We start from the raw sequence: 20,165 nt of genomic DNA, 5'->3' as shown, positions 1-20,165 counted from the left end.
TTTGTCGACTAGCATTTCCACTAAAAAAACCCTAATGCATCTAAATGTGTATATATCTTTTTATCTTTTAAGAATGAATTATAAAATAAAAAGCTTTTAGTTAAGAGAATGACTTATAAAATAAAATTCTTTTACTTAAAAAACATATTGCTAGAAAGTCAAAAAAAATTTAACTGACATATTTAAAAACCTTTTTTTTTCAAAAAAGCTTTGTATTTAAAATGGTCTAAGACCATGCGATATACTCTCAACAAGAGCATCCGTGGTCCATGTCGCCACGAGAAAATTCCGTGCACACCACCCCGACATTTCGTGGTCCGGCGTGGTCGTTGTTCTTCGTGTTCCGGACGATGAGTTTAAACGGAAAAGTTGATTGATCATTGGTTTATTGACCGTTGAACGGTCATTTGACTTTTTTTTTCAAACTCAATTCAATACACATAAATAAACCTTATATTTTCACCAAAACATACATCTTCATTCTAACCTTCATTCTCTAAAACCACAAACCACATGCACATGGATTCCACAAAACACATGGAACTCTTAAATTTTTTTGACTCGGATGATGATGTAGAATTCGTCGAGACATTCTTCAATGTTGTGCAACACATTCACGACGAAGAAAGTTCGAATGTTGCTCATACAAGGGCGATCGTCAATCGTGATAACCAAGCCGCACACGACTTATTGGTACGTGACTACATTACGTATTAGTAATGCTTTAGAATCTCGTTATGATTTTTTCAAACAAAAACCCGACGCTAGAGGAAAAATAAGATTTAGTAGTATACAAAAATGTGCGGCTGCTCTTAGGTATTTGGGATACGATATAACATTTGATGCATCTGATAAGTACTTGAAAGTATCCGAGATGACTGCAGTTGAATGTGTAGATTGGTTTTCTGCATGTGTGTATGAGGTTTTCCACGAACAATATTTGCGCAAACCTACTCAACGTGATATTGAGAGATTATATTCAGCTCATGAAGAGAGGCATGGATTTCTGGGTATGCTTCGCAGTCTAGATAGTACGCATGTGGCTTAGGAAAAATATCCAAATGCATGGCGTGGTCAGTTCACTGAAGGAGATATAGGTGAACCAACTATAATCCTAAAAGTTGTTGCATCTCAAGATTTGTGGATATAGCATGCTTTTTTCAGAGTAGTGGGGTCTAACAACGACATTAATGTTCTTGGATAGTCTCCTATTTTCAACGATATTTAGATCGGCAAAGCACTTGATATGATGTTCACAGTGAATGACACGCGTACAAATACAGTTACTACCTTGGTGATGAGATATACCTAGATTATTCTACATTGATGAAGGCATACTCGGTTCCTCGAAGTGAAAAGGCAGAGTTGTTTACAAAAAAATAGGAATCGGCGAGAAAAGATATCGAGAGGGCTTTTTTAGTCCTTAAGAAGACATGATATGTAGTGAAATATGCTACACGACTCTGGAATAAAGAAAAAAATTAATCGAATGGTCCTAGCATTCATTATAATACATAATATAATTATTGAAGATGCAGGTCGAGCGTTTTTCACGTATAATCCGAACGACGTTGCCATTCCAATTGAGGAGTTCGTACCCGGCACGAATGAGTTTTTAGAACGAGTTGTTGAAATTCATAATAGTGAAACGTGTTTCAATCTTCGAGAAGATGTACCGGAACATTTGTACCAACGTAACATGAATGAATATTAGTTTTTTTATATATGTTTGTTTTTTTTTTTTTAAATTAATGTAATGTTTTTTTTCTAGATTAATTAAATAATGTAGTTTGAAGTTGTAATTTTATTTTTATAATTAATGAAATATGAGTTTAAAAAAATGAATGTTTTTTAATTATTAAAAATGTATTTTTATTGTATTTTTGAATTAGAAAAAAAATAATGATATGGAGTGATATGTTAATTGTAGGTATCCCATTTTAACGGTCGGGGAACATTGTAAGCATCCACACATATGTGGATAATGGATGGCCTAAGAAAAGGGAAAAGGATAATGTGCTTTAAATGTCACTGCATATGTCACTTCTTCTATACGTTTTGAGCAAGGAAAAAACTCACCATATAGTGGTCAATGTGTGGATAAGGTCCATGTGTGCAACTTCCCTTTCAATAATTGCCATAGAAAATTCAAACATATTTGATTCCAATATACACGTTCAATTTATTTATATTGTATTTATTACAAATTATAATTAAATATTTGATTAATACTCATAACGTTTTCTAAAAGTTTGTCAAAATTTTAACTTTATTAGAAGATGTAAACTTAAAGTTTACCTATATATAAAAAGGATATAGACCAAACAATAACTTGAGTCTTCTTTCACCATATTCTGAAAAGTGAACAAACATGATCGATGCAGTGACAAACACAGTGGTAATCTCATGTGCTATAGTAGCTGTACTATGTGCATGGCAGTTGGTAAATATTTTGTGGGTGAGACCAAAGAAGCTGGAGAAGTACCTGAAGAATCAAGGTTTCAATGGAAACAAATACAGATTGGTTTTTGGGGACATGAAAGAGTTTTCTTCGATGTTCCAAGAATCCAAATCTAAGCCTTTAAGCTTGGATGACGATGATGGGGTTCTTCCACGCGTTGTGGCTTTCACCCATCACTATTTGCAAAAACATGGTTAGTTCTTCTTTTCTCTATGTGGTCTTCCAACTCGATTCATTAAAAAGAATAAGAATTAAGAAGAGCTTAAACATTTTTTTGGCATTGTGACATCAATTTCTGGGGTTTTCCTAAGTCAAGATTATATTTTACATGTTGATGATTGGGGGGGGGGGGGGGGGGGGGGGAAGAAGTATCTTTACAAAAAGATGAAAAATAAGAAATGGGACATGGACATAATTGGGGTTATCTTTTTTTTTTTTAGGTAAAAATTACATCATGTGGATGGGATGGAAACCAAGAGTGACTATTATGGACCCTGATATCATGAAAGATGTATTTGCAAAGTCAAATGATTTTCAAAAACCGCAATCTAATCCAATTGCTCAGTTAATAGCATCAGGATTAGTGAACTACGAAGGAGATCAATGGGCTAAACATAGGAAAATAATCAACCCAGCCTTCCATATGGAGAAGCTAAAGGTACTTTGATAACTATAATTTATTTTTCTAAATCGTGTTATTAAATTTGTACCTATTATTTGGCTTTCTCACCTATATAAATTGTTCTCTTCTTAGCTAGTTTTGGTTAGTTTTTATCGGTCACTAATGATTGATTAACCATTTTAAGTTTTTCTAATTGAGTCAACGGCTTATTATTTGTAAATATATTTATGGCCCTTAGACCAACTCCAATATTGACATTAAAAATAGCACCAAACTTGTGTAATTCTAACACTAAATATTTTTTTCATTCCAACCACACTCTAAAAACTCCCACTAAAACATATATTTAACATTTTTATCAATATAATAATAATAGTTGTAGTGGCCGGATGTAAATGAAAGATCCAGACAATGTAAATAATCTATATTATATTAAATAATACGTTTGCCGTTAGTGAACAGCATTACACAACCGTTTGTGAACAGTATTACACAATTTTTGTGTGTTACTATGAAATCTCACAACTTTTGTGTTGAAGCGGGTATTTTTTGCCGCTAAAACATATATTTACCGGTACGTTGGAGATGATCTTATACTCGTAGAAGGTTTTACCAGTCGAAACCTAGGATAAACTTGCTTCTTATCCACAAATTTTTTAATTAAATATTTATAAATAAATATTTGATATATATATATATATATATATATATATATATATATATATATATATATATATATATATATATATATATAGGTTCATGTGAGACGGTCTAATTTTGTAAGACCGGGAGACGAATTTTTTATTTATTTATTTATTTATTTATTTTAGTTAATTCAAGTTCCGAAAATAATATTTAAAAAAAGAATTTTTTGATTTTTCCATTTATTTTGCATTTTAAAATTATTTTTAGAATATGTACAGTGTAATATTCTATTTTGAATATTTCACGTATTTTTCAAAAAAAGTAGGATTTTTTTTATTCTTTTTTATTTTGTTTATTTTTTTTAGTTAATTCAAGTTCCGAAAATAATATTTAAAATAATAATTTTTAGATTTTTCCATTTATTTTGCATTCTAAAATTATTTTTTAGAATATGTCAGTGTAATATTCTATTTAGAATATTTCACGTATTTTGCAAAAAAAAAAAAAAACAAAACGAGATTTATTTTTTATTTTTTTTAGTTAATTCAAGTTCCGAAAGTAATATTTAAAAAACGAATTTTTGGATTTTTCTATTTATTTTGCCTTTTAAAATTATTTTTAGATTTGGTCTCACGGTCTCACAAAATTAGAATGGTTTCAAATGAATCTGAACATATATATATATATATATAATCATAGTTTTTATTTTTCTATAAATTAAACTATTTCTCTGTAAATAAAATATAATATTGATATTTGTATATTAAAAAAGTAAGGGAGTGAGTCATTCTTTCTCAACCCACTGCTACATCAGTTTTTCGCTTTTATTTTTCTTCATATTTCCAAACCCACAACACACGAAAATTCATTCTTTTTTAACTCACTTAACCCATTGAATTAAAAAAATACAAAACAATCAAGCTAAAATCTCAATTAGCAATAGAGTTACCGTCGATAGCACTTGTTTAATTGATTTCACTAACTCAATTCATCATGTCTCCATTTTCTTTTGTATCATGTATTTTAAAAGTTGTATCTTAGTTGTTTTGGATATTTGTTTTAATTGAGTGTGTTGAATGTGTTGAGAAAGATAGGATTTCCGAGTGTTATGGTTGGAAAAAAAAAGACAAAAATTAATATGAACATTATGTTTAGTTGGTTGGGAGGGAATGAATCTCTCCTCCCAAGTAATGAGTTGAAAAAAAAAAAAAAAAAAAAAAAAAAAGTGATAGATGACATCTCTTATTCTAAAACTTACTATTACATGAGATGTTGGTAGAAGACAAAACCACTCCTACCTTTTTAGTTCGGTTGAACAAATTAGAAATTATAGAATAGTTCGTGACATTATAAATTATTTTATTAATATTTATGTGAATGTAATGTTTTTTCAAAAATAAAATTACGCTATTGTTCAAGTCTTTTGTTAAAACCAATTGGTTGAGAACAACTATCATAGTATTTTTTGTACTGTTGTTTTAGTTTTTATGAGATTGATTTTTGTGGTTTCATTTTGTTTGGTGACCAATCCATTTATCCTTTTTGATTTATTAATTAATTTTTGTTTCTATATTCATAATTATTTAACATTTTTAAAACAAATTCAATTAAAAATAATAATAAACAAACCTTACCCTTACCCCACCTAGGCTAAACCAAAATTTCCCTTGATCTTTCTCTCTCAAGAAGCAACCAACGACACCACCATCTTCAACCATCATCGACGTAACCACCTTTAGTTTCCCCTCAAAGAACCACCCATTGCCACCCCTGCCCCCAATCTTAGTCGCCACTCAAAGAAGCAACAACAACTACCAAAATCTAGAAGCTCAATTGAGGATTTTGAAGCCCAACTTTCATATTCATATTTTTATCCTTATATTCTCATTCAAAAGCTCATTCTAGTCCCTAGATTCATATTCGAAATCTAAAATCAAATTTCAAATTCATACTCGATGAAGGAAAACACACATAAAACTTCAATATGAAGGTTTCAATCCAGAAATTAACTTTGATATGGAGGTTTTAATTCAAAAGAACTTCGATGTAGATGTTTCAACCTTTAAAGACTTCGATTTAGAGTTTTCAACCCAAAAAAGACTTTGTACGTTCATTATCTTCACAAAAAGGATGAAAATATAGAGGTTTCAACTTTGTAAGAGTAATTTACATAAGATTTCCATGAATTAGGTTTTGATATGAAATTTAGGTTCATTTTGGGACGCGATTTCAAGTTTGAGAGTTATGGAATTGAACGGTGGTGGTCTTCAAAAGGAAAATGTTTAGATTTGGTAGTAGATTTATATGATATGCAAGGTAAGTGGAATTGTGGAAAAACACAATGGTTAGATTATCCAGTACGTGATATAAATCCACACGTGAAATCCACCATGACATGCTAACTTACGCGTAAACACCGCTCCCAAGGGGTGTATGTGTCTTGTGATAGGGTTGGGGTGAAATCCGTCGTGACATGCCAACCTACGCATAAACATTGTTCCCAAGGGGCATATGTGTCTTGTGATATGGTATGGGCTATGCTCGATCAAGACCAATCAATGAATTTCTTTCAAAACGGTCAAAATACTTCCCCTTCATTTATTTATTAAATGTTGATATTGTTTATATGTATTAAATGGTGTAAAAAAATGGCAGATTGAAGCTTTGAGTTTAGTAATGGCTACAACCCGTTTTCCAAAAAATGGGTCAAAAAGGAAAACATTTAAACAATATGGGTATCAGAGGAGTTAAGAGGACGATACGACAAAACATCCAATTTTGTTATTAATTGAAGTTACAATTAGGGTTCCTGAAAATGTGCATTTTTATCTCATTATAACATTCTACTTACCTTTAAATTAAATTAAACCATAAACTATATATATATATATATATATATATATACACACACACACACACACACACATATATATATATATATATATATATATATATATATATATATATATATATATATATATATATATATATATATATATGGGAAAAGTGAATATATCGTTAAGGGTATATAAGTTTAGGTACCCAAATCCATCATAATACGTCGATTTGTTTGATATATTCATTATAATGCTCTTAAACTTCAACTCCTAACTTGGTTTACTTTCAATATTTTCCAATTTTCACTATTATCTTCATCTTACATCATATCTTTATGCCTAACACCTACTAGGTTATATATATTATAGTTAAAAATGAAAATTATGTAAGAGGAAGATAAATGTAAATTTTATAAAAATCTTGAAATTAAATCAAGTTAGAAGTTGAATCAGAAGAACATTGGACAATTACAATATGTATATGTGATACAAAATGACGTAATATGGTGTGTTTGAGTACTTAAACTTATATATCCTTAAGGATATATATTCACTTTTACATATATATATATATATATATATATATATATATATATATATATATATATATATAAATTAGGTTTTTTATTTAGTTTAATATTAAAAAATAAAAAATAAAAAGTACCAAAATAATGAAATGTAGTGGAAGGGGACGTGACACACATGTGAAAATACTTTTCTAGTGGGTATGTAGTGATCATAACCCTTAAACTTATTGTGGAAGGGTGTGGACGTAATTTTTTTTATTTAACTAGTTAAATAAAAATATGAAAAATGTATAAAATCAATTAAAAAGGATATTTTGGTCATTTTGTATGTGCAAAAGACTAACCACATCCCATACGAGCTCTTATAGTTACATTATATATTAAATGACTTATTTTATTTATTATATTCTTTGTATTTATGTAAAATTATTATTTTAAAAAAAATATGTAATTGCTATAATTTTATATTAAACTTTTTTTTTATAAACTCGTGTTATATACGGGTCTCAAATCTAATAAATAATAAAACCACACTAGCATCACATACGAGCTCTTATAGTTGTCGTTACCCGTTACCATTTCTATTTTGACAAACCATAAAACACCTGCCTAATATTGTTTTTTTAATGATAATAATTTTTTTCGTTATTTTGTTCCCAGAATATGGTACCCGCTTTCCATTTAAGTGGTAACGAAATGCTAGGGAAGTGGGAGAAATTAGTTTCTTCAAAAGGGTCATGTGAGCTCGATATATGGCCTGATCTTCAATCTTTAACGGGTGATGTGATATCAAGAACCGCATTTGGAAGTAATTATAAAGAAGGTCTTCATATATTTGAACTCATAAGAGAACAAAGTGTATTCGTACAGGAGGCACTAACATCACTTTACATCCCTGGATTTAGGTAAGTCTCATGCATTTCCAGAAAAAAATGATATGCTTTGTTAATAAGGTCCAAAAAGATTATGAATTAATAAAAAAAAAAAATTAGCTTTAGTCACAAAAATTACTAATATGGCCAAGTGAATGACTGGATTTTGGAACAAATATCAGAAATACATGTATTTCCTTAACTAGAACTTGGAAAAAAAAAATTCTTGGGAAATTCAATTTGTTTGTGGAATGGCGTCATTTTTTTTTTTTAAATATCATTATTTGCAAAATTATGACTCTTTAAGATGGCTAACGATATGGGTACTCTCCGATTGTTTCGTGTACCTCGATCTCTATGTGACTTGGTGAATGTTTTCTCCTCATAATTTGACAATTTAAATATGTGAGTTAGTGAATGTTTACTCCTAGTAATTTGACAATTTATATGAATTAGAGAATATATATATATATATATATATATATATATATATATATATATATATATATATATATATATATATATATATATATATATATATATATATATATATATATATAGCAGCACTCATCTTAAATAGTCATACTTTGCCTTGATATACACTATTAAAAATAGGGTTTTCAACTGGTTGGGGCTAACCTGTTTGGTTAACAAAGTGTGTAATAAAGTGTTTCTAAGAAAGAGTAAAGAAAACTGAATATAAGCTAAACTGGAGAAGTACTCTTCCATGTTCTCAATACTAATAAAACATAATGTAAGAGGTTTAAATACATAATATATATGCTTGGTAAACAAGCAAAGAAAAGATAATGACTAAAAGGCTAGAAACTAGGAAACAATAAATATAATCCTAATCCTAATCTAAATGATGATAACCGGATAATTCCAACACTACCCCTCAAGCTGGAGCGTGTAAGTCTCGAACGCCAGGCTTGCCACGTAAGAAATGAAAACGATCATTTCCCAATGGTTTAGTAAAAATGTCAGCAACTTAATTCCTGGTGTGGATGTAAAGGGGCTTAATTTGACCAGATTCCACATGCTCTCGGAAAAAGTAGCAATCCATCTCCACATGTTTTGTTCATTCGTGAAAAATAGGATTATTAGCAATATGACGGGCATCTTCATTGTCACAGTAAAGAGTAGTTAGGTCGGATTGCAACACTTCCATATTAGAGAGTAGCCAAGCGAGCCATAAGATCTCACTAATAGTAGCAACAATTACACTATACTCAGCCTCTGTAGATGATCTAGACGCCACAGATTGTTCCTTTGTTTTCCAAGAGATTGGAGCTCCACCCAAAGTAATGAAATAACCGGTTTTAGAAAGCTGAGTAAACGAACACCCAAGCTAATCTAAGTCACATATTGCATTGATAGTCAGATTACCGGTAGAAGGCAAGAAGATTCCTTGTCCTGGAGTGGTTTTAAGATAGTGTAAAACTCTGTGAACTGCACTGAAATGAGGTTGTCTTGGAGAAGAAACGAATTGACCCGGAGTGTTAGTTGCAAATGTTATGTCAGGTCTAGTGACTTGTAAATAAAGCAAATGCCCAATAAGACGTCGATACTATCATGCATCAACAAGTGGAGAATGAATAGCATGATCCAGTTTAATGTTGGTTTCCATCAGAAAGATGACTAGGATGACACCCCTCTAGACTACTCTCGATAAGAATGTCTAAGGTATACTTCCGTTGACTTAGAACCATAATATCTTCTGTACGAGTGGCTTCGATGCCAAAGAAGTATTTTAGGGGCACTAAGTCTTTAATACCAATTTTGTTATGGAAATAAGAGCTGAAATATAAATGGTGTTAGTTTTAAACACAAACAAAGAGTGATCAGCCCTTGAGTGTTGAAAACCGATCTCCAAGAGAGCTTCTATGAATTTTCGATACCAATTCCTTGAGGCATGTCGTAATCCATAAAGGGATTTGCGCAACTTACATACACGAGTGTCACCAACCTTTACAAATTCATGGGTTACCTTCATGTAAAATTCTTCATCAAGATCACCATGTAAGAAGGCATTGTTGACATCCAACTAGTGAATAATCCGTTTCTTTTGAACTGCAACAACTAAAACTGCTCTCACAATAACTAATTTCGCCACCGGTGCAAAAGTGTCATGAAAGTCGATGCCTTCTTCTTGTGTAAAACCTCTTCTAACCAACCTTGCTTTGTATCTTTCAACTTCTGTTGAGGGTTTGTACTTTATTTTGTACACCCACTTGGAATCTATGGCCTTCTTACCTAATGTTAAAGTCCAGATGTTGCTATTTTCGAGAGCTTCAATTTATTTCTTCATAGCCTCCTGCCATTGTGGACACTTGGTAGCTTGGGAAAAACATTTAGGTTCTTTTTTAGTAGATATATCCATCAAGAAAGCTTTATGTGAGTTAGTAAAATGATCATAGGACACATAATTAGATAAAGAGTATATCGTTGAGGTTGTTGAACTGCCATGAGTGAGAGAATGGTATATGGAAGGCGGTAAATCAACTTGATATTCCCCAAACTTTTGTGGTTTTGTTCGAGTCCTATCAGGTTGCTGATTATTCCGCCTATTTGAAGTTGGATCAATGTTATTTGTGGATATGTTATCGGTTTTAGAATGACCAGATCCGGGTCCAATGGAGGTGACGATAGGCTACTGATGTGGCACATCAGGAGTGCTCCAAGACTCCTCTCGAGCAGGTATAATCGGCCTAACTTGAGGGTTGGGTTCTACATCTTCATGGTTAAATTGAAAGGATGTAGAATCCTTGAGACTATTGTCATGACTTTTAGTGTTAGTTTGTTCATGATATGGAAACTTGCATTCAATAAACTTGATGTCTCGAGACACAAGAATTTTGTTTTCTTGGATATCGAAGACCTTGTATCCTTTTTGCCTTTGTGGATACTTGATGAAGACACACGACCTCCCCTTTTCTTTAAACTTGTCTCTTCCTTGTTTATTTTCTTTAACATATACCAGACACCCAAACACTCTCATATGGTCATAACTAGGCTTTTGTCACAAGAAGATCTCATATGGAGTTTTTTTATGATAGAGCGAGACGAAAGTCTGTTTATAATGTATGTCGCTGTCAACACGTATTCTCCCCAAAACTCTATTGGCAAGTTGGCTTCAAATCTCAAGGCTCTTGCAACTTCAAGCAAATACCTATGTTTGCGTTCAACAACCTCGTTTTGTTGTGGGGTATGAACACAGGACGTTTCAAGTACCATGCCATTTTCTTCATAGAATTTCATCATGAAGTTAGAAGCAAATTCTCCACCATTATCGCTTCTAATTCACTTAATCTTCTTTCTGAATTGCTTTGTATCATGTTGTAAAAAGAAATCAAATTTTCACCAACATCAGATTTATGTTTGATTAAATAAACCCATGTAGATCTACTAAAATCATCAACTATCATAAGAATATAATGAGCTCCCGATAGTGAAGGGGCCTTATAACCACCCCATATGTCACAATGTATTAGATCAAAAAGAGAAGAAGTTTTAATATTACTATCAGAACATGGGAATCGGGTTTGTTTTGCCTGTACACAAGAGTCACAATTTTCTACGTTAACTACACTACCAATATATTCAAATTGTTGTAATTTTGAGGAGTGACCAAGACGCTTATGCCATATTTCTGAATCAATCTTGACCGCCATGATCGCTACACTTTTATCCATTTCTTCCATGTTGTATAGACCATTCTCACATCTACCCATGCCAATCAGCTTCCACAAAGGTAAGTCCTGAATGAAACAGAAATCAGGATAAAATGTCATGAAACAACTAAGACTTTTGGTCATGTTACTAGTAGATAAGAGATTGCATTTGAATTTTGGTATATAAAGAACATCTTTTATTTTAATGTTATTTGGAAAATTACCATTCCCAAATACGTGAACTGGAACGTTATCATCGTTTGGTATGCTAACAGGTACATCATCCTTGGAACTTTTTAAAACAAAAAGAGTAGAATTGTTGCAAGCAACATGATTAATGGCTCCCGAATCTATCACTCAAGGAGTATTGGTATGCTAACAGGTACATCATCCTTGGAACTTTTTAAAACAAAAAGAGTAGAATTGTTGCAAGCAACATGATTAATGGCTCCCGAATCTATCACTCAAGGAGTATTGAGAACATATACTTACCAGCCATGTTGATTTTAGGTTTTTGTGAGTCACTTAGCTATATAATCAACTTAGTGTACTGCTCAAAACTTATCCCCGATATTGGGCTAACTTCAACTTCAACGTTGACTGCTTTAGGTTTTGGTTTGACTTGTTTTCTTTGATCTCATGTCGTTTTGTATGAACGATTGTCCCACCAATCTGGATAGCTAATTTTCTCGAAACACCCATCTATGATGTGGCCAACCTATCCACAATGTTTGCACTTCAAGGCTTTACGATTCTTCTTCTCGTTTTGACTTTTCTCAGAATTTTTTTAAGTGCTTATTTGATAGGCAGCGGCATCAACAGTGACTTTCCTAGCCGTGGTAATATTTGCGTTGTTGTTCATCTTCCACGACAAGATGATAGGTGGTGCCGAGTGATGGCATGGGCTTTGTTCTCAATATTTGAGTTTTAATGGTTCCAAACAGATCATCGAGTCCCATAAGAAACTCATAGACTCGTTCCTTCTCTTTTACCTCATAAAGTATATTTTCCAGATCACAAGTACATTTACCACATGTGCACTCAGGGATGGGTGAAACCAATTGGATTTCATCCCATATTCCTTTCATCTTGGTGTAGTAGGTTGAAACAGAATCCTTGTTTTGTCTCAGTCCCGTTAGTGTGCGCTTCAATTCATACGCTCGAGGAGTACTTTCTTTACCAAATCTCTCTTCAAGATTATCCCAAACCTCCTTTACAGTGTTAGCGAATTTGACGTTGTTTCGAATATCCTTCTCCATGGTTGTTGTGAGCCATCCTTTTATAATGGCATAACTCCGCTGCTGGGGATTTATCAACGGTGAGTCAGAAGTTGGTTGAAGGATGGTTCCATCAATGAATCATGCACGGGTCTTGGCAAACAAAAAATCCTTCATCTCCCTTGACCAATCAGAGTAATTGTGGTCAGTGAGGCTTTCGTTCACATGCATTTGTCCAGGGTAATCATTGGGATGAATATATTATGGTGAATTTGGATCAGAGGAAGGATTGGTGGTCTAACTACTATCGGGTTTAATGACAACACCTTCGACCATGATGATTTAAAACGGATCGATAGACCCGCCTTGATACCATAAAGAAAAATGAATTTAAGCTAAACTGGAGAAGTACTCTTCCAGGTTCTCATTACTAATTACGCACAATGGCAAAGGCTTAAATACATAATATATATGCTTGGTAAGCAAGCAAAGAAAAGATAATGACTAAAAGGCTAGAAACTAAGAAACAATAAATATAATCTTAATTCAAATATAAATGATGACAACCGGATAATTCCAACAAAGAGGTCATCGTCTCAATACAAATCATATACTAACTTGCGGATCTAAAAAACAAAGAAACAGGGTTTTAACGAAGTAGTAAATATATCGAGGGAACTGCAACAAAATCTTTAAATGCATCAAGCTGAATCTATCAAAATTTACGCTTGCAGATATGTTGTTGATAGTTGTATGTGTCTTACATAAGAGTCTCTCATAAACCCTCGCTCAAATTGTCATAAACTTTTACTTTCACTCCAAAATTAATTCGTTCCTCCGATTCCACGTGATCAAGTTCCCTCCCTCCTTAATTAATTCATTCACCCCAATTCCTTGTTTTTTTTTCGCTAGGTTTGTCGCAAAATAAATTTGGTTTGTTGCTAACGTCGTTGATTCGTTACAACCGCATTTAGTGACGGGCTGCTGACTGTCCGTCGCTCTGTATCTAGTAGTGAGATCAGTTTTAGTCCTAAATCAGTTAAAGACTAAAACTGGTTTAAAACCGAACCGAAATGAACCTAATCGATTTATTAATATTATACATTAAATGCTTTCATATAGTCTTTCTCTCATTTCTCATTTCTCAAGCAAAAAACATTGCTAAACATAATTAATGCATTGCTTACCCATCAAAGCCAAAATAATGGTAACAAATCTCATTATCTCAATGAAGAGGGAATCAATGACGCTTACTCAAACCTACATACAATTAGTGAAGAAGAATAAATATACAATATTGACGATTGGATCGAGATCATTTTTTTTTTTTCACTTTTTAACGAATGAAGAATAAAAATTATGATTTTTTTTTATATTTAATTCGGTTTTAGGTTATTTGTACTTTATAATTGTAAGTTATATAAAAATGTTTGGATATCTTGTTGAAGGTTTTTAAATTTGTTGTTACACATTATAAAATGGATGGTTATGTTGTCTTATTTGTTTAAAAGGTGGTCATGTGGTTATCTCATCCCACTTAATTTGTTCGTTTTTGTGATTAACCCAAATAAATAGATATATGTAAAACTAATTGTTTCCACTGTGACTGTGCTTAGGTTCTTTCCAACAAAGAGGAACATAAGGATGATGACTATCGACAGAAAAATAAAAACTTCTATAAGAGGTATCATTAACAACAAGCTGAAGGCAATGGAGGCTGGAGAAGGTAACAATGATGATTTGTTAGGAATAATGCTCGAATCTAATAGCAAAGAGGTCGAGGAGCACCAAAATAAGCATCATGGAATGAGTATTGACGAAGTTATTGAAGAGTGTAAGCTTTTCTACTTTGCTGGACAAGAGACAACCTCATGTTTGCTTGTATGGACGATGATTTTATTAAGTAAGCATCAAGAATGGCAGTCACGTGCGAGGGAAGAGGTCATCAATGTCCTTGGGAACAAAAATATTGATTTAGATGGGCTAAATCACCTCAAAGTTGTAAGTGTTTATATCAATTGATTAACTCTCGATCTAAATATGGGCCATATTCGGTTTGGGTTTGGGTTTGGGTTTGGGTTTGGATTGACCTATTTGATAAAACTTGTTACGTTGGGTTTGAGTGGACCTATTTGATAAAACTTGTTAAAATTTTAAATTTTATCCAACGGGACTAAGGGGGTGTTTGGATAAATAGTTTTTAGCTTATTAGCTTATTGTTTATTTGCTTATTGCGGTAAGAATAAATATTTTTTAAAAATGTGTTTGGATTAGCTTATTACGGTGGGAATAAGCAATAAGCATTTTAAGTGGTTGACAAACAATACAGCTTATATGAGTAAAATAACCAATAAGCAATAAGCATTCCATCTATTGCTTATTAAAATCAGCTTATTTTGCTTATTTCTACCACAATAAACTGATTTTTAAAGACTCTTATTCAAACACTTAAATTTGCTTATTGCGGTGAGATTAAACAATAAGCAATAAGCAGCCTATTTTTCCCGTATGCAAATACTCCTTAATTAAACAAATTAGAGATTTCCAACCCAACCTAACATATTACGAGGGACTTTTTAGAAAAACTGATAGGCTAGGCCATTTAATTTTTCTAAACTATAAATCCAACATCTTAGATGAAATGATTCCATATAATTTACCCTTATAAAAATTAAAATTTAACTATAACAAAAAAGTTCAAACTTACTTGAATAAGTTACAAACCGAAATCATTGTTCCATGTTAATTAGACTAACAACTACTGAAATCATTGTTCCATGTTAAAATTCTGATTATTTGATTTTTATAATGTGTCATTTCTTTTTAAAAGAAAAAAAATTAGTTTTTTGTTAATTTAAGCCAAAATGAAATAATCAAGACTTTTATGTTCAAAAAAGAAATTTTTGGATTAAAGTGAAACTTTTTCAAAAATAATGAGACTTTTCTCATATATATATATATATATATATATATATATATATATATATATATATATATATATATATATATATATATATATATATATATGGTCCGACAACATATTGTTATCGGTTAAAATATTTAATCCAAAATCAACCTATTTTATTAAACGGGTTGATTAGGCTTGACCCTTTTATTGAAAATCTCTAAACAACATGTGATTTTTGGGTTGGTTTTGGGTTATTAGGTATTAGTTATTTCTCAAAATTTAAACTAGTCTTTTAATTCATCATTTTTTTTCCATATAGGTAAATATGATTTTCCATGAAGTATTGAGGCTATATCCTCCTATTGTTGGGCTAGCCCGTAAAGTTGAAAAAGATCTCATATTGGGAGGATTTTTACTACCATCTGGAACTCAGATTGGAATACCTGTCATGAATATTCACTATGATGAGGAATTTTGGGGTGGTGATGCCAAGAAATTCAAGCCCGATAGGTTTTCTGAAGGAATCTCAAAAGCAACAAAAAACCAAGTCATTTACTTTCCCTTTGGTTGGGGACCTCGAATATGTGTTGGACAAAATTTTGCATTGATGGAAGCTAAAGTTGCCCTCGCAATGATCTTACAAAGGTTCTCTTTCGAACTTTCACCATCCTATGTTCATGCTCCTCATATGGTTATCACCCTTCAACCCCAACATGGTGCTCATTTGATTCTGCATAAACTCTAGCATACATTCTCTTCTTTTGGCTAGAGGATTATCATTTCTGGTTCAATAATGTGTGCCTATATATTACTAAACTAGTTTTGTATGAAAGAGAAATGTGTAATTTATTTTATATTAAAACAATTATATTTGTAGAGTAGCTACAAGACCTTTGTAGTTGTAGAGTACAATGTGATTGTTGTATTGTTTGATTCACTAATTTGTTTCTTTTTCATTAGGAAAATGATTAGCTCGTCACAACTAACTTATAGGTTTTTTTTCCTTTCGAAATTGACATTTTTGCCAAGCCAAAAAGTAAGTTATAAACTAACTTTTTAATAAGCTACTTATCCGCTTGTTTTTACCAAACGTAATTTTTTTCGGCTAGCTTTTCTTCCAATATGTCAAACATAGTCTAAATCATATGCCCAACCCTAACAGGATGCAGGATGTGTAATTGTACATGACTCGAAAATAAAATTAGGCCTGAGTTTTAGCCAAATTCTCTAATTAATATACTCATATATAAAATATATATCATTTTAGTCAAATATATATACAAAAGTTGGGTAATTCAACTGGCTTAGACAAATCTTCTATTTCCAACCAGCTCATTCACATTATCATATTATCTTTTTACTCTAAGCCACTAAGGGCATCTACAATCCATTGAACTCTACTGAGTTTAATGGATTGTCACATCATCTATTAAACATTTATGGAATACCACTCATAACCTATTAAACACTTATTCCTTAGTAATCTCTCTTTATCTCTTCAATTAAACCATTCAATGATCATTCAATCTATTCCATGGCATCATACACACTCCATTCACCTCTTATTCAATCCTAGTCATCATCTCATTCACCATGGCATGGTGAAGTCAAAAATTATGACTACCTTGCTTTGGCATCACCTCATCCATTCAGGTGGCTATCTCGCCTCTAGGTACTTATAGCTACGCATTCCATGGAGGTTAGCTGGTAGTGGAGCAATGTGTTATGAAGAGTTTAGTAGGTGGTAGTGAGCTATATGATTAATACTTGCATGTATTATGTGCCTACTTGATCCTTGATTGTTATATGTCGACATATGGTGGTGGATGAGGTTAAGGCGGTCCTGATGTGTGTTATAGGCCAGGATACAAGGTGCGGGCCAATTATAAGTCGTAGGAATGGAGGCTCGATAAGAGCGGTTGGGTTGAGGCGGCAGGCCAACATGCCTAGGGTAATCCAATCTGATGATTATGTACCCAATATGCATGCTAGTATGTTTGCTATATGGGATATTTTGGGGAAACTCACTAAGCTTTGTGCTTACCCGATTGTCATTGTTTTCAAGTATCATCAGTTATCGTGGGAAGATGAAGGTGTGACTATACACATTTATCGGCATCAATGAAGATTCTATGTTATCATATTACTCTGATTTTAATAAATATAATCTGGAACAAATGGTTTTCTTAACAAAGATTTTATAATGTGGAGTTTTACCTTAATAAAAATGAAAAATTTTGGTTGTGAAAATATGACGTTACAAGTTGGTATCAGATCGAAAAAACATCATAAATGGTGCCTGTGGTTTCCCCAAATATGAAGTTTATTCCTCGAAGTTTAAAAACATCATAGATGGTCCTTGTGCTTTCAAAACTTTTGACGATTGGTCCTTATTGCTAACTCCGTTAAGTTTTGTCTGTTAACTGAAGGGCATTTTCTTCATTTCACTACCACATGGACCATTTATGATGTTTTCTCTTATTTTATAAAAAATAAAATAATATACAAAGGTTCTCTCTCTCTCTCTCTCTCTCTCTCTCTCTTTCCTGTTTTCTTCTTCATTTAGCACCACACAAACACCCCCGATACTTGCTATTGTTGTCGTAATTTCTTCTTCATTAGACTGTCAAGACTCACCCACCGGAGGTGGGTGGTCCTCCGATCGCCGAAAAACACAAAGATAAGAGAGAGGAGGATGTTGCCTCCATCCTAACCTCCAACAGCCCCCTTTCCGTCGAAGCTCAACCCCCAAACACCCCATGTTGTTGCTCTTATTTTCTTCTCCTTCAATCTGATGAAGACGAGGTCCCACGCCTCCAATCGACTTGGTGGTGGTGATTGAAAAAATAAGATGGGAGAAGCCGGAGTTATAAGTTCTAGAGTTCAACCAACAAACTCTTCATTTATTTCATTTTTTATCTCCTGACACCATTATTTGTCTTTTGAAGATGCATTCATCCAGGAAAATTTATTGAAGTAGAGGTCATTAATGGTTTCGATTCATGTCAAAATCAGAAATTAAAGGCAAATCCAAGCCTGAAGAATTCAGTTGGCCCAAGAAATCGTAATTTGTTCCTGATGAAATTGATAGAGGAGATCATCCAACCTTCTTCTCCACCATGACATCATCAGAACCCCAAATAGGAGCGTCTAACTAAATGCCCACAAAATCAAATAGAAGCTTCACTATGTATCAATATTAGGTTTCTAGTTTCGATTTGGGTTAGTATATATATATATATACACACACGAGATGAGGCGGTGTTTTTTTTATAAATGAGAGGATGTGAATGGGGGGTTGGAGGATGCTCGCCTGATTTTGAACCTCGAGAATTAGCTAACAAGAAAATCAAATATGAGAACTCTATGTGTTCATACGATCTGGAAGTGTGTATGCGTGTTCATCAGATCCAAATTGGGGAAGAAGTGGGTGGGAGTGTACTAGTGGAGCAAAAGAGAAAAAGACTATAGTTACCTGATGAATTCAATTTTATGTATGTATGTGTGATGTGTTTTTAATTTCAGCAAAGAAAATTGATTTAGAAGGCATATGATGGCTAAAGAAGAAGAGGGGGTGTACTAGTGGAGAAGAAGACACAGTGGAGAGAGAGAGAGAGAGAGAAAGAGAGAGAGAGAGAGAGAGAGAGAGAGAGAGGGAGTGCTTTTATATGTGAAATAATTATATTTAATTTTTTCTATTTTTAAAAAAATAAGAAAATATCATAAATGGTCCCTGTGGTACTGAAATGATGAAAATACCATTCACTTAATGGAGTTAGCAATAAGGACCAATCGTCAAACGTTTTGAAAGCAAATAGACCTTCTATGATGTTTTTAAACCATAGGGTCTAAACTTCAGATTTAGGGAAACCACAGGACCATTTATGATGTTTTTTCTATCAGATCCCTGGTTTGCAGGATTTGGAAGAACGCTTGTTTAAATCCAAACTCAAACTAGGATTTGAGAATTTTTCATAAAAACATTTTTGAAAAAGAAACTTATAATAACAGGGTTAGGTTAAGGACATAGTCCTAGTCTCTTGTCATGTTTTTGTTTGATTATTGGCTTGGGATCAAAAACAAGGACCCTTGACTTACCCTTGGTCTTATAGGAAGATGCGATATGTACTATCATTCGGAGCCCGAACGGGATAGTGATTCCCAAAATACTCATACTTGTTATATGTATTGAATTTGAATTTGATGATAAGTGAATTGTTAGAAAAGCATGCTAGTGGATATGCTAAGTTCTTTTAAGAATTGTTGGATAGAAGTGCTTGATTTTATGATGTGTTATGATATAAGTAATTACTTGTTATATGATATTTGATTGTGTGATTGCTATATGTATGTTGTGTAGTTATATCCGGTCGGGATTAAATAGCCTTATATTGATTGACTT

General features: G+C 32.6%; 1 protein-coding gene across 1 annotated transcript; it reads left to right on the top strand.

Moving 5' to 3' along the window:
* The first annotated feature begins 2,247 nt into the window (after positions 1–2,247).
* Positions 2,248–16,700, top strand: LOC145031716 (cytochrome P450 CYP72A219-like). The gene is made up of 5 exons (XM_078980321.1): positions 2,248–2,654; positions 2,902–3,119; positions 7,753–7,997; positions 14,472–14,856; positions 16,083–16,700. Exons 1-5 carry the CDS (start codon positions 2,372–2,374, stop codon positions 16,506–16,508), a joined length of 1,557 nt encoding a protein of 518 aa, XP_078836447.1. The 5' UTR covers positions 2,248–2,371; the 3' UTR covers positions 16,509–16,700.
* Positions 16,701–20,165: the final 3,465 nt, after the last annotated feature.

Source organism: Lactuca saligna, chromosome 2 (assembly GCF_052625555.1).
Source record: "Lactuca saligna cultivar CGN05327 chromosome 2, ASM5262555v1, whole genome shotgun sequence".
In the NCBI taxonomy this organism is placed as follows: domain Eukaryota; kingdom Viridiplantae; phylum Streptophyta; class Magnoliopsida; order Asterales; family Asteraceae; genus Lactuca; species Lactuca saligna.
This window is presented reverse-complemented; position numbering and strand designations above follow the sequence as displayed.